The sequence below is a fragment of the Coregonus lavaretus genome (assembly GCF_964263955.1).
Source record: "Coregonus lavaretus genome assembly, chromosome: 31".
NCBI lineage: Eukaryota > Metazoa > Chordata > Actinopteri > Salmoniformes > Salmonidae > Coregonus > Coregonus lavaretus.
In genome coordinates this window covers 5,330,187-5,345,970 of record NC_140018.1, presented here as the reverse complement: position 1 = coordinate 5,345,970, position 15,784 = coordinate 5,330,187, and the positions used below count along the sequence as shown (strand labels likewise).

Sequence of the window (15,784 nt, the reverse complement as noted above, 5' to 3'; positions counted from 1 at the left end):
GCATGACAATGACCCAAAACACACGGCCAAGGCAACAAAGGAGTGACTCAAGAAGAAGCACATTAAGGTCCTGGAGTGGCTTAGCCAGTCTCCAGACCTTAATCCCATAGAAAATCTGTGGAGGGAGCTGAAGGTTCGAGTTGCCAAACGTCAGCCTCAAAACCTGAGATGTGTGCAAACCTGGTGGCAAACTACAAGAAACGTCTGACCTCTGTGATTGCCAACAAGGGTTTTGCCACCAAGTACTAAGTCATGTTTTGCAGAGGGGTCAAATACTTATTTCCCTCATTAAAATGAAAATCAATTTATAACATTTTTGACATGCGTTTTTCTGGATTTATTTGTTGTTATTCTTTTTTTATTTTTGTAAAAAAAAATCTGTCTCTCACTGTTCAAATAAACCTACCATTAAAATAATAGACTGATCATGTCTTTGTCAGTGGGTAAACGTACAAAATCAGCAGGGGATCAAATACATTTATCCCTCACTGTATATACATACATATCCTATTTTTAAAATCTATTTCCCTTTATTACTTTCCAACCCCACCACCCCTTCCCTAATTGGAGTAAACTAGTGAACAACTATGCTTAGGCCTCTACTTTCAGCTTAAACATACTGACACAGTCAATTTTACAAGAATTATGTTTGTTTGTTTTTACTCCTGAACTTCCTCTACCCTCAACCTCTCCGATAATTTTCATGATGTCCATCCGTATTGCTTCTATATGCCATATCTTTCTAACTGTGCAATTTCACAAAAGCTCTCAACCTATATACTTATTATGGACACTGTATGCTTACATTATTAGTTATCTTGTTGTTATTAGTTGTTGTTAGTTGTTATTAGTCCCATCCTCCAACTCCATTCAACATCACACATCTATATCTTAACACCATCCATATTGGATTTCTATTTGCCATATATTTTTCAACTGTACTGTGATGTTTAAAAAAAGTTCTGAACCGTTCTATTCTCATAGTTTCTACATATTGTAAATCGAAAATAAACATTTTTGCTAAAAGTATTATTATATTATTGATCGATTGACTATGAATTTTCAGATCACCCAGTAATGCTATCTGCAGGGTTAGCTCCAGGTAAATATTGCAATCCTTTAGCCATTCTTGGACCTGTGTCCAAAAACAAGCTACAAATGGACAGTACCAAAACAATTGATATAATGATTCTGTCTCTTCGCAGCAAAATCTACAGAGCTGGGAAGATTGTATCCCCCGTATAAATAACATTCTATTTGTAGCAAGAATTTATATAATAATTTAAATTGAAAAATTCAAAGTTTTGAATCCGTGTCATTTTGCGTGTCATTTTATAAACACTATGCCATGGGACGGTACGTCAAAAATCTCTTCCCAACTATTTTGAAATCTATATGGGACGGCTGTCAATACTTTGGTCCTTAAATGAAACTGGTATACTTTTTTATTTATCACAGTTTTCCTTAACCAATTATGTTCTTTAATGCAAGGCCAACAGTCAAGTTCCTTACTTTTTCCCCCTTCCACTTTCCTCTTCCATTTTTGCGGTAATGCTCTAATTATTTGGTTGTAAGTTTGGTAGCTGCATGTGCGACATAACTCCACCAGTCCTACCGATGATATCATTTACGAAGATTATACCTTTTTATTTTTTTATTTTGTCAAATAAAAAAAGTTTTTATTAATTTGTATATTTGAGTTTAACCACAATATTTGTTGCATTATTTGTTCTGTCGTTTCTGGAGGATTAAATTGAAATTGCAACCAACTTTCTATGGCTTGTTTTAGAAATAGTGATATTTGGGAGATTATTTCCTTTTCAAATAACTGAAAGTGAGAGGTTGTAATCTGAATAAAGGGAAAAAGCCCGTTCTTGAACATTGGGTGAGACAATCTTACTAATTTGCTAGAGAACCAGTTCGGATTTAAGTATAACTTTTGTATGACTGAAGCTTTTAGTGATAGGTCTAATACTTTAATATTTAATAATTTCTGTCCTCCGAATTCATATTCATTATATAAATAGCCCCGTTTAATTTTGTCTGGCTTGCCGTTCCAAATAAAATGGATTTTTTTTTCTCATATAATTTTAAAAAACTGTTCGCTAGGCGTAGGAAAGACCATAAGCAAATAGGTAAACTTGGATAATACTAAAGAGTTAATCAGGGTGATTTTTCCACAAATTGACAGGTATTTACATTTCAATTTTTGCTAAGTTTCTAATAAAATGTATTGGAGTGAGATCATTTATTTCATTTTGGATATGTATTCTGAGTATATCCACATCACCATCAGACCATTTTATTGGTAAACTACATGGTAATGTAAAAATTGTATTTTTTAGTGATCCAGTACGTAATATTTATCATAATTTGGTTGTAATCCAGAGAGGTTAGAAATGTATCTAGATCCTCTATGAGGCTGTGGTTGGATTCAAGTTGTGGATTTAAAGGAAAACATGAATCATCAGCGTACAATGACACCTTTGTTTTTAAGCCCTGGATTTCTAATCCCTTGATATTATTGTTGGATCTGATTTTAATAGCTAACATTTCGATGGCCATAATAAATAGATATGCCGATAGTGGACAACCTTGTTTCACTCCTCTTGACAGTTTAAAACTTTCGGAAAAATTGCCATTATTTACTATTGTACACCTAGGGTTACTATACATGATTTTAACCCATTTTATAAGAGATTCTCCAAAATTGAAATGCTCCAGGCATTTATATATAAACCCCAGTAGTATTTTATCAAATGCCTTTTGAAAGTCTGCTATGAATAGCAGGCCTGGTTTCCCAGATTTTTCATAGTGTTCTATTATTTCCAGTACTTGGCTTATATTATCTCCAATGTATCTTCCATGTAAAAAACCTGTCTGATTAGAATGAATAATGTCCGACAATACCTTTTTAATTCTATGAGCTATACATTTTGCTAAAATTTTTGCAACACAACACTGAAGTGTAAGGGGCCTCCAATTTTTTTTATGAACTGGATCTTTATATTTTCCACTTGTATCCTGTTTTAGTAATAATGAAATCAGATCTACTTCTTATAATGTCTGATAATATACCATTTACATAGGAGTGGTTAAAACATGCTAATAACGGTCCTATGAGTATATCAAAAAAGGTTTGGTATACCTCGACTGGTATGCCTTCCAACCCTGGAGTTCTCCCTGACTTAAAGTCTTTAATTGCATCCAGAAGTTCCTCCTCTGTAATTTCTGTATGGCTGTTAATTTGACATTATCAATAGAAAAAAACATCTCTAGAATTAGGTTTAGTTAGAGGAGATGGAGGCGACTGAAACAAAAACATATGCTTAAAGTACTTTGTTTCCTCCTTCAAAATATCATTTGGTGAATCATGGGTGACTCTAACATTTGTAACCAGTTTCAGTAAATTATTTTTGGTAGCATTCCTATGTTGAAGATTAAAAAAGAATTTGGTGCATTTTTCCCCATATTCCATCCAGTTTGCTTTATTTTTTATAATATATTACTCTTGATCTTTCTTGAATAAGTTTCTCCATTTCTTTTTGTTTTTTCTCTAATTTATTCTGAGCCTCTATGTTACAGTTTTTATTGCTATCTCTCTGTTCTGTTAGACCTTCTATTTCCTTTGTTAGTATGCACTCTTTTGACCTAAATTGCTTTTGTTTTCGAGATGAGTACTGAATTGCACATTTAAAGGTGTCCCATACTATAAGGGGATTTGCTGTACCTACGTTATGTCGGAAAAAATCAGTTATAAATTCCTCTGTCCTAGTTAAAAACAAGTTATCATCCAATAGGCTTTGATTACATTTCCAGTATCCTCGCCCACGTGGAAATTCAGTAAGAGTAATGTATATGCCAATTACATGAAGGTCCGACCGCATTCTGTCCCCTATCAACACTTTTTAACCCTCCCGTTGTCCTAGGGTCAAAATGACCCGCCACTGTGTTGAACCAACTTTATTAAATTTTTATATTTTTTGGATCATTTGTGAGAAGGAGGCAGTGATACTTTCTTTAAAGTCTCACTGCCTCCTTCTCACAAATGATCCCAAAAATATAAAAATTAAATAAAGTTGGTTCAACACAGTGGCGGGTCATTTTGACCCTAGGACAACGGGAGGGTTAAACTTTTGGTGCCAACGAGAATGACATAAGAAAGAAGTCAAGACGACTAGATGGACTGTTATCCATTGTTAGCATATCTCTTAGTTGTCCATCAAATGTATTTGGTATTGATCAAATGGGCGGTCAGGCAAGTTCCCATTCAGTTGTCAAAACGTGGCTTGGGACAAGCCCCATCATTTATCAGTGCAATTTTGACGCAACTAGCTGAAAAGGTTAGAGAGAGTTTATGTCTCATTCGTTTAAGTACGGGTCAGACCAAGGCGCAGCGTGATATGCATACATGTTTATTTACCGATAAACACACGACAAAACAACAAACCAAACGAAAACGTGATGTCCAAAGGCTGAACACAAAACTAGCCTAAACACGGAACAAGATCCCACAACTAACTAGTGCCCATAGGCTGCCTAAGTATGATCCCCAATCAGAGCCAACGAGCGACAGCTGCCTCTGATTGGGAACATAACCGGCCAACATAGATCTATACATACTAGAACACAAACATAGAAAATACAACATAGAACATTCACACACTGACTCAACATATATGAGTCCCCTGAGTCAGGGCGTGACAGTTTATCTACTGTTCCCTCGTCAGATTGTAGCTTATCTCACTCTGGCTAACATTAGTTGTTGATCTTCTTGCTGTTGATTTGCATAGGCAACTGAGGGTGAGATAGCCTACCTTTTCATGGTTGTTTGATCAATAGGACTGTAAAGTTCCCAAATGTAAGAGGGCTCTCGTGGTATTTACATATTGTTTTATTTACTGCAGTGTCTATTAATTGTCCAAACGCACGGCCGCTTTCCCACATTATTGCTTCAGAATTTTACAAACGCCTTATTCTACGTCATTCCCAAAACATTATATGAATGTATGAAAACGTGAAAATGACCATATCTAAGTGCTCGCTTGTCAGAAAATCTAAAAAAAAGTGTCATATTCTTCCTGGGTGTGTATATGAACAGATTTTTAAAAGATATCATGTTGATAAAACACTCTCAGTTCCACTTTAAGGATTAAGGATAGGCTTTCATTCCAAATGGTCTTGTTAAATCATTGTGGGCAGATTGGGGCGTGGTCTAAACTGCAAGCACTGGCTCCGTAGTCAGCTGATTCAATCCCATTGTGAGGCACTTGTTTTTAGTTGTTTTTCTTTTGCCCTTTGTGGCCGGTTTTGACAGTGTCTCCCGACATGCTGGGGACCTGCACAAAAGTCGAATTTTGCCTTGGATCTGGAGTGATCCTCTGGGTGGCTAATAGGGGGAGAGAATCAGGGCTAGGCCAGCCCCGGGAGGGAGGTAGGGGGGAGAGAATCAGGGCTAGGCCAGCCCCGGGAGGGAGGTAGGGGGGAGAGAATCAGGGCTAGGCCAGCCCCGGGAGGGAGGTAGGGGGGAGAGAATCAGGGCTAGGCCAGCCCCGGGAGGGAGGTAGGGGGGTGAGAATCAGGGCTAGGCCAGCCCCAGGAGGGAGGTAGGGGGGAGAGAATCAGGGCTAGGCCAGCCCCGGGAGGGAGGTAGGGGGGAGAGAATCAGGGCTAGGCCAGCCCCGGGAGGGAGGTAGGGGGGAGAGAATCAGGGCTAGGCCAGCCCCAGGAGGGAGGTAGGGGGGAGATAATTCGGGCTAGGCCAGCCCCACGAGGGAGGTAGAGGGGAAAGAATCAGGGCTAGGCCAGCCCCAGGAGGGAGGTAGAGGGGAGAGAATCAGGGCTAAGCAAGCCCCGGGAGGGAGGTAGGGGGGAGAGAATCAGGGCTAGGCCAGCCCCAGGAGGGAGGTAGGGGGGAGAGAATCAGGGCTAGGCCAGCCCCAGGAGGGAGGTAGGGGGGAGAGAATCAGGGCTAGGCCAGCCCCGGGAGGGAGGTAGGGGGGAGAGAATCAGGGCTAGGCCAGCCCCGTGAGGGAGGCGCCAGGACACAGACATCAAAGGGGAAGACCGGAAACGCAAATTAATGGAGTGGAGCATTTTCCTCTTTCTTTCTCCCTCTCTCTGAATCTCTCTCCATATCCTCCCTCCCTCCCATCCACCCTCCCATCCACCCTCCCTGTGTGTGTGTGTGTGTGTGTGTGTGTGTGTGTGTGTGTGTGTGTGTGTGTTTGTGTGTGTGTGTGTGTGTGTGTGTGTGTGTGTGTGTGTGTGTGTGTGTGTGGTGCATATACAACTGATGGGAAAAAATTGATACAGTTACGTATATATCGTATAGTTTTGACAATATCGCAATATTATTTTTGGGCTAGTTCAAGGTTAATCTGACATTTTTGTCAAAATGAGTTAGTCACATATAATAGATATTTAGATGGTTCTTCATATGTCTGTGAAGTTAGATTTTTTTTGATGTGCATAAACCCATTTGAACTTGGCGCTATAAAGTTCTATTTGCAATCCGATCTTAAGCCTAAACAAATACAGACGGACCAATCATACAGACAGAAAAGGAAAGTGAGGGTGAAGTTGACTGACAGAGAGGAGAGGACAGTGAGGGTGAAGTTGACAGGCCAACAGGAGAGAACAATGAGGGTAAGTTGACAGACTGACAGGAGAGGAAGGTAGGGTTGACTGACAGACAGAAGAGGAAAGTAAGGGTGAAGTTGACAGACAGGAGAGGACAGTGAGGGTAAGTTGAACAGACAGGAGAGGACAGTGAGGGTGAAGTTGGCAGACAGACAGGAGAGGACAATGAGGGTGAAGTTGACAGACAGAAAAGGAAAGTGAGGGTGAAGTTGACTGACAGACAGAAGATGACTGTGAGGTTGACATTGACAGACTTGAGAGGACAGTGAGGGTAAAGTTGACAGACATGGAGACAGAAGAGGACTGTGAGGTTGAAGTTGACCGACAGATAGGAGTGGACAGTGAGGGTGAAGTTGACAGACAGACAGGAGAGGACAGTGAGGTTTAACTTGACCTCTGTAACGGTCCTCTGTAGCTCAGCTGGTAGAGCACGGCGCTTGTAACGCCAAGGTAGTGGGTTCGATCCCCGGGACCACCCATACACAAAAAAATGTATGCACGCATGACTGTAAGTCGCTTTGGATAAAAGCGTCTGCTAAATGGTATATTATTATTATTATTATATTATTATATATCTTTGCCATGTCCCTCTTAGTACACTACCAGTCAAACGTTTGGACACACCTACTCATTCAAGGGTTTTTCTTTAGACATCAAAATTATGAAATAACACATATGGAATCATGTAGTAACCAAAAAAGTGTTAAACAATTGCAAAAGGGTTTTCTAATGATCAATTAGCATTTTAAAATGATAAACTTGGAATAGCAAACACAACATGCCATTGGAACACAGGATTGATGGTTGCTGATAATGTGCCTCTGTACGCCTATGTAGATATTCCATTAAAAATCAGCCGTTTCCAGCTACAATAGCCATTTACAACATTAACAATATCTACACTGTATTTCTGATCAATTTGATGTTATTTTAATGGACAAAATAATTGCTTTTCTTTCGAAAACAAGGACATTTCTAAGTGAGCCCAAACTTTTGAATGGTAGTGTATGGTCTAGGCTAGTTTAGCCAGCAATAATGGCACTGTCAGAAATCTTTAAAGTAAATGATGTCACATCGTAGCTCAGTACGACAGTAATTTGTCTGATGATCATAACACAGTTTTAAATGTTTTTGATGATGTGTCTGACTCAACCCACCCCCAACTGTCTCAGGATTTTGATACTCTGTACTGTAGGTACCTATAAGGTGAGGACCTTAATGGGTTATGAAATAATACATTCACCACAAAACAGTTCTCACATCTGCTCAATATGTCAGAACTATGCTTTGCGCATATATAATCTTATAGACCCAAGGTCTGAAGTTGGCTGAACCTAAACCAAAACTCCAGTAGTTTTCCTTCATAGCATCTTCTTTTTAAATAGGAAGCCAATTTGATTTCAGCACTTTTATTTCCATGACATACAGTGCCTTCAGAAAGTATTCACACCCCTTGACTATTTCCACATTTTGTTGTGATACAGCCTGAATTTAAAATTGATAAATTGAAATTTTGTGTCACTGGCCTACACAAAATACCCCATAATGGAATTATGTTTTTAGATGTTTTTACAAATTAATAAAAAATTAAAAGCTGAAATGTCTTGAGTATTCAACCCCTATGTTATGGCAAGCCTAACTAAGTTCAGGAGTAAAAATGTGCTTAACAAATCACATAATAAATTGTATGGACACATTATGTGTGCTATAATAGTATTTAACATTACTTTTGAATGACTACCTCATCTCTGTACCCACACATACAATTATCTGTAAGGTCCCTCAGTCGAGCAGCGAATTTCAAAGACAGATTCAACCATAAAGACCAGGGATGTTTTCCAATGCCTTGCAAAGTAGGGCACCTATTGGTAGATGGGTAAAAACAAAAAAAAAAAACTGACACTGAATATCCCTTTGAGCATGGTGAAGTTATTAATTACACTTTGGATAGTTTATCAATACACCCAGCCACTACAAAGATACAGGCATCCTTGCTAACTTAGTTGCTGGAGTGGAAGGAAACCGCTCAGGGATTTCACCATGAGGCCAATAGTGATTTTAAAACAGTTAGAGTTTAATTGCTGTGATAGGAAAAAACTGAGGATGGATCAACCCATTGTAGTTACTCTACAATACTAACCTATGTGACACAGTGAAAAGAAGAAAGCCTGTAGATAATAACAATTATTCCCAAACATGCATCCTGTTTGCAACAAGGCACTAAAGTAATACTGCAAATAATGTGGTAAAGCAATTAACTTTCTGTCCTGAATACAAAGTGTTATGTTTGGGGCAAATCCAATGCAGAACATTACTGAGTACTACTCTCCATATTTTTAAGCATAGTGGTGGCTGCATCATGTTATGTCTGTGCTTGTAGTCGTTAAGGACTGGGGAGTTTTTCAGGATAGAAAATAAACGGAATGGAGCTAAGCACAGGCAAAATCCTAGAGGAAAAGCTGGTTCAGTCTGCTTTCCATCAGACACTGGGAGATGAATTCACCTTTCAGAAGGACAATAACCTAAAACACAAGGCCAAATCTACACTGGAGTTGCTTACCAAAAAGACAGTGAATGTTCCTGAGTGGCCGAGTTACAGTTTTGACTTAAATCTACTTGTAAATCTATGGCAAGACCTGAAAATGGTTGTCTAGCAATGATCAACAACCAATTTGACAGAGCTTGAAGAATTGTGGTCAAATGTTGCACAATCCAGGTGTGGAAAGCTCTTAGGGTGTTTCTCAATATGCATACTACCGTGCTCCACACTCTCATGCTCCAAGTGCATTCTCCGACCACGTTGTCTTGAGTACGTTCTTGTGAGGACGAGTGTGTGGAGAATGTATAAAACATTACATTTGAGAAGCACTCGCACTCCCCCTACTGTATTACCTCGCGCTTCACCTCCCCATTTACTGAACCTTCTTCCAAGATATACACAAAGCAACCGTTTTACTTCATAACTATCAGTTAGCTATATGTGAATCGTAATAATGTAGCTAACCAGATCGTTTATCAGGCAGAAATGACCTAAAACTAATATTATGCAATTTAGATGTAAATTCTTCGTGGGTAGCTAGCTAACAATTCTTTGTGGCTATCTGGCTAGCTAACAGTACTAGTAGCTAGCCAGTTGGCCCTATTGACTTATTATGGGCTTGCGATCTACGGTAAGTATGCAGGTAAACATGCCAAAATAACACAGCATGTATTTATTAACGTATCAAGATAAAATATTGTAGTCAGGTAACATATGAGATGTGAATAGGCAACATTTCATTACAAAGTTGGAGTGTATTTTCTCTCACTTGAGCTCAAATAATGTCTGCCATTGATTTCAAGAAATGTTGTGTAATTTTTACATGGTTGTATCATATTGCTTTGCATACTTTCCGTTGAACCTTTCATCGATGCATGCTTCAAATATGTACAAACCGAGTACGCATTCGAAAAGTGTCCTTCGTGCTTCGTTTTACATACTTTGATTTGGACTCATACTCCTACCCCTGCCATGGTTTCAATTTGCACGGAAGTATGCATTTTGAGAAACACACTTAGAGACTTACCCAGAAAGACTCACAGCTGTAATCGCTGCCAAAGGTGCATCTACAAAGTATTCACTCAGGGGTGTGAATACTTATGGAAATGAGATATTTCAGTATTTTATTTTCAATAAATGTGCAACAATGTCTAAAAAACTGTTTTCACTTTGTCATTATGGGGTATTGTGTGCAGATAGGTGAGAAAAAACATATATTTAATCAATTTTGAATTCAGGCTATATTGCAATAAAATTTGGAATAAGTCAAGGGGTATGAATATTTTCTGAAAGCACTGTATATGGAGAGCAATATGTTTGGAACATAAATCGCAATAACATCACAGTATCGAATCACGGTACATATGCTGTAGAATCGTGAAAATCGCAATAAATATCTTTATCGGCACCTAAGTATCTTGATAATATCGTATCGTGAGGTCCCTGGCAATTCCCAGCTCTAGCATATACCCTTAAAGACTTGGGGGAATAGACTGGAGCAAGGGGCAGAGCATCATATCACCAGTTCACATCTGTTCTCACTTCAGTAAATAGGAATGCTTGGTAGCATAATAGTGTCCTTCATCCCACTGAGGGAAAGAACCACGCATGGGCTGTACTCATCCACTACTACTGATATTCTGACCAAACAGCCTTGTCAGTTGACCTTTGTAAACAGGTGATGTCCAGTGGGTCTAACAGAGGTCTTCAGATCTGAGAACATCAAAGAGTCACCATTGAAGAGGGCAAGGGAATGAATTGGGACCAACTCTTTCTCATTAACACAAGTTAACAGCTCAAAGGTCCTAGGTCAAAGGTTAGTGTTTGAGACGCCAGATGGGAGATATTGGTTGGTACCTGTGGGGAAGTGTTCGTTGATTGGCCAGTTGTCCACCTGCAGGGTGGCGTTTCCCCCATTCCTTGTGAATCGCACCAGGTGGTATTTGCCGTCATTGATCGCAGTGGTTAACTCCTTCACACTGATGTCCACCGTGCCAATGTTGAATGTCACGCCAACCTTGCCTTCCGTCTGGAAGGAGAGGGAAGAAGAAAAATACATATATTAAAATACTTTCTTGCTACGGGCAACCTGGAAAAGCAACATGCAGCAGGACGAAGAATCATTCATCCTGATCACATAATAACGAGTAATTATTTGGGAGAAAAAGTGATCTGACTGCAATATAGTCGACCTCAAACACGTACAACAAACAGGCCTTTATTAACCTGTATCAACCACTTTCATTCAGCAGGCAATCTTCAGGTGAACATTGATATTTCCGCATTGGTAAAACCTGTCAAAATGAGATGCCATATCTTACATATAGAATAGCAGAGATGCGCAGAACAATAGCATTTTCAATGCCTGGCCGAGAACCAATTCCATTATGAGCTTCATATCTACAATCAATGCAGAAATCTCCAATGCATTTGCAGAAGATGTCAACTGATTGCAGTGTTTGATTCAGTACTGCTGCGCCAACAACACACAGCATGCAGTAGACTACACTACAGTAACAGAAAAAGTTCAACAACACTTTTAAACATTACTTTGTTAACCCACCTTTTCCCCTCTGTCCTCTCCCTGAGCTATGAATGAACTCCTAGAAACATACACTACCATACTTCTCACAATTAAATAACATATTGGCCATGCATTCTACTACAGGTGGTGTGTTAGTATTGCCACGGTAACATAACCACTTGTTCCAATGTCTATACTACCGTACAGTACCACGGAATAATAGACAATATACGCTCTTAGAAATTCCAAAACGGTTCTTCGTGAATAGGTTCTACCTGGAACCCAAAAGGGCTCTCACATGGGGACAGATGAAGAACCCTTTTAGGAGTGTAGACTCCAATGAGATACCACAGAGTTGGTAGCTATACTAGCTAGCATCATGGTTCATTATCCATTAATGTGATGAGAGTTAGCTAGCAGCCAGGAACCAGGCACAATGTTCTCTCCAGCCTGTCAGTACCCAATGCCAGGACAGATGCCTCTCCCATATGTAGTAGCACATATTTTATTTAAACACAAAGTTAAGGGTTATGTCACTCTGAGAGAGTGAGAGAGCGAGAGAGCGAGAGCGAGAGAGAGAGGCATATCAGAACCTTGGTGGTTTCTCACCGCAAATTACTTTCTCACCAACTTGCTACTTTAAAACAACCTTTTGTTTGATCGGAGCTGCTTGGGTATTAAAAAAGCACGTAGGAGCTACATGGAAACGGTTTTAAAGTGAGAGAGTTTTCTCTCATTATAGTTCTGAGTGTGTTTTATCACGCAATGTTTCAGATTCAGAGACTCTCAGTGTGAGTGACTAAGGTAAGGAACCAGAGATATACTAGTGGTACTCCCATGGTTTACTAGACCAGGTGATTCCAATTCTTTAAACTCGGGGACCCCCGTCCAGCATGGGGGAACACCCCCCCCCCCCCCCCCCCGCGCACATGCGCCATGTCTATTTCTATGGGCACAAGCACTGCTCATGACTAGGGCTGTTGCGGTGACCGTATTACCGCCACACCGATAGTCACGAGTCACGAAGGAAGTCAAATTCCACGTGACCATTTAGTCACGGTAATTAGGCTTCTCCAAGCGCTAATGCTGCTGATGGTCATTAGTAGCCTACCAAACTTGCTAACTGCCTGGTACTCAGCACTATATTGTCCCTCTAATCACTCTGACATCAATGCAACTGTTATCGAAAATCTAATCAAACACTTCAAGAGAGCGCATCAGCTCATGTGGCACAACATTTTATAGGCTATGCAATTGCGCAAGAAAACAGAGTGATGGCCTCTATTAAAAAGAGGAGGATCCCATCAGCTTTCTATAGGCTAGGCCTACTATATTTATTTATCAAATTTCCTAATATTAAGCACATTGCTTATCTTTACAACAGGAGTATAGCCTACCTGGCTGGCATGAAAATGAACCACAGGAAAGGCGTCCTCCATTCGCTATTTAAGTGCATATATTACATTTTTTCCCCTGCCCCTAGTACAGTGGTTCCCAAGGTGGTTCCAAACTGTGCCCCCCCCCCCCCCCCCCAGTTGTTATATTAATAATTTGGGATCTATCGCATCCCACAACTGTCCCAGACTATGTTTGGAATATTTATTTATCGCACAGGATAGAATAGGTCAACTTTTGTACTATGGGGGATAGTAGATTGACATAGGCTAGTGCTTTTGCTGTTCGTTAGGCCTACTCATCTTGTTGGCTAACGAAAAGTAAATGTGGACAGTTCTTCCCATATCTTCAATATGCACCTCGGAATTGGATAAGGACGCGCGCAGTTGCGTCCCCAATGTGTCTGTCATTCACTTGTAGCCTGTGATAAAGACCCGATCACATGAAGGAAAGCCATGTGAGTGAGAGGTGCTTCGGAGCATGCAGCACTTAGGGAGAAGGGAATTATAATTATTATATTTAGCCCAAGGGCAAAACGGCCACTGGCCGCAAAAGGCATGGATTTTTTTAGGGTGCATTACGGCCAAACAAAGGGGATGCTGCCGGGTATTTCGAGGAATTATCAAGTGCTTGTGAAATTGTGAATGAGAGACTGATGAATTGTGTTGAGCCTGCGCAAAAAACAAAGCAGAGCTCATGCCTTTCAAGCGACTTTTTTCTAATCATCATTAGAGTCGCATCATGCAGCCTTACAATGTATTAAAAATCTAAACATATTGCCTGACATTTGTAGAACAACTAAAGTTACATTAATTAATCTAAATGAAGCATATAGGAGTACCTATTTCTTTGTTAACCGCTCAACACAGAATAGCCGAATGTGCTAAATTACCTAGTGTAGCCCACAGCCGTATGGCATAGCCTGATCAGGACCTAACATAAGGACAACTCAGAGTATGCTATTCTGTTCTTCTGAAATAGACTACATTTTCTTCATATCATGTTTCTTTAGACCTGTCTAAAATAAATAATGGATTTTTGTGAAGGTGTAGGCTATATTACATGGATTTATTATACTTTTTAACATGTAAATGTTCCAAAGGTCTGCATCAGTGGCTTGCAGGCTATGTGTGGAAGCCAGGAGATGCTAAATGTGTTAATTAACGGTAAATTACCGTGAGACCGACAGTTCTTTGCTTGACAATCATCAGCTGACGGAATTTCGTGATCGCCACAGCCCTGTTCATGACACAAACTGTTCACACCCCTCTTGTTGGCGGAGAGAAGATTTTGCAGGTTTAAAGCTTATTTCCTGCAATTCTACACATTTTGTCATGGTGTGCAGAGAAAATGTTGCCGTTTTAAATGTGATATTTGAGTGACAAAAAATTTTCAACAAAAAAACAAAAACTTTAGCTGATCTGGACATTTCTGACAAGTTATAAATAGCTCTCTAAATAACCACTGTACTAGACTACTGCTCCAAATGGGTGATATAAGGTGTATATATGGACATGGTATGCATACAGAGAGAAAACAGCTATGTCTTCGTAAGCAAAGAAAAAAAGCGAAATCTCATCCAGGGTTAGAGCATCAAAGATCTTTAAGACAGGAGGCACTCATGTTTGAAGGATGCAAAAAATGTTTAATTTATCATTTTTATGGAAGTACTTTAATTGAACTGCAGAGAAACTAACGTACTAGACCCGAAGCCTCAGGTTTTAATCTAAAATTGCTTTCTCCTCCTTTCAGCAAGATTGCCTTGAACATCCTTGAGGAGTAAACTCTGATCCAACTCTATGTTTTCATTTCTCACAAAATGAACGCTCTTTTACTGAATATGTTTTCACTGTATGTCATCCTTGAGGAGACATCCCCTCTCTCCCTCTCTCACTACCCCCCCTCCTCCCTGCCACTGGTGGCGGTCGGTCTGGAGAATCTGGAGACATTTGACGAATCATAAAGGGAGGACGGAATGTTTTTTCATGTCCTCCACTTCTTCCTCCTCTTCATGTTGTCTCTGTGAAGGTGAGCAGTGCGTGGTGGAACACTCCGGTAGTTATATGAGAGGATAGCCCTTGACCTTTCAACAGCAGCACACTGACTACTACTTGACCTTTCAAGAGCAGCTCACTGACTACACCTACTGACCCGTAGAGACGAGCGTACAAGAAAAGTGAAAAGTTAATATGCTCATTCACATCATTAATAAAAAAAACAACTCTCTCTCAATGATCTTTCGTCTCAGCTCATAATGGAGGGAGGAAGTAAAAAATGGAAAATGCCTCTCCTAAAAGCCTGGTCGTGTTTGAGGAGGGAGGGAGAGGGAAGCAAGACTACTTAACGCCATCTGAGAGACGGTAAGCGCTTCTCAGAATTACTGAAGGAAGTCACGGTTAAAACGGGAACCGTGTCCAAGAAGGAGCATAGTACATGCAAAGATACACACGCGCGCGCACGCATGCACACACACACCACACACACACACACACACACACACACACACACACACACACACACACACACACACACACACACACACACACACACACACACACACACACACACACACACACTGTAGCCTAGAAGTTGAACTGAAAGGGACAAAGACATAAACGAGGACATCATGCTGTTCTGAAGAGTGAATAACAAACACATTTTCCAAAAAATAGAAACATGTCTCA

At 40.1% G+C, this 15,784-nt stretch overlaps 1 protein-coding gene across 1 annotated transcript in view; it reads right to left on the bottom strand.

Moving 5' to 3' along the window:
- Window positions 1–15,784, bottom strand: part of LOC311106748 (neurexin-3b-like) — a gene marked incomplete at both ends in the record, with an annotated part of 164,056 nt that overhangs the window by 36,245 nt on the left and 112,027 nt on the right. The window contains one exon of the mRNA XM_084149145.1: window positions 11,039–11,210. Coding sequence (XP_084005271.1) covers window positions 11,039–11,210 — 172 coding nt within the window. The remainder of the gene's footprint in view (window positions 1–11,038; window positions 11,211–15,784) is intronic.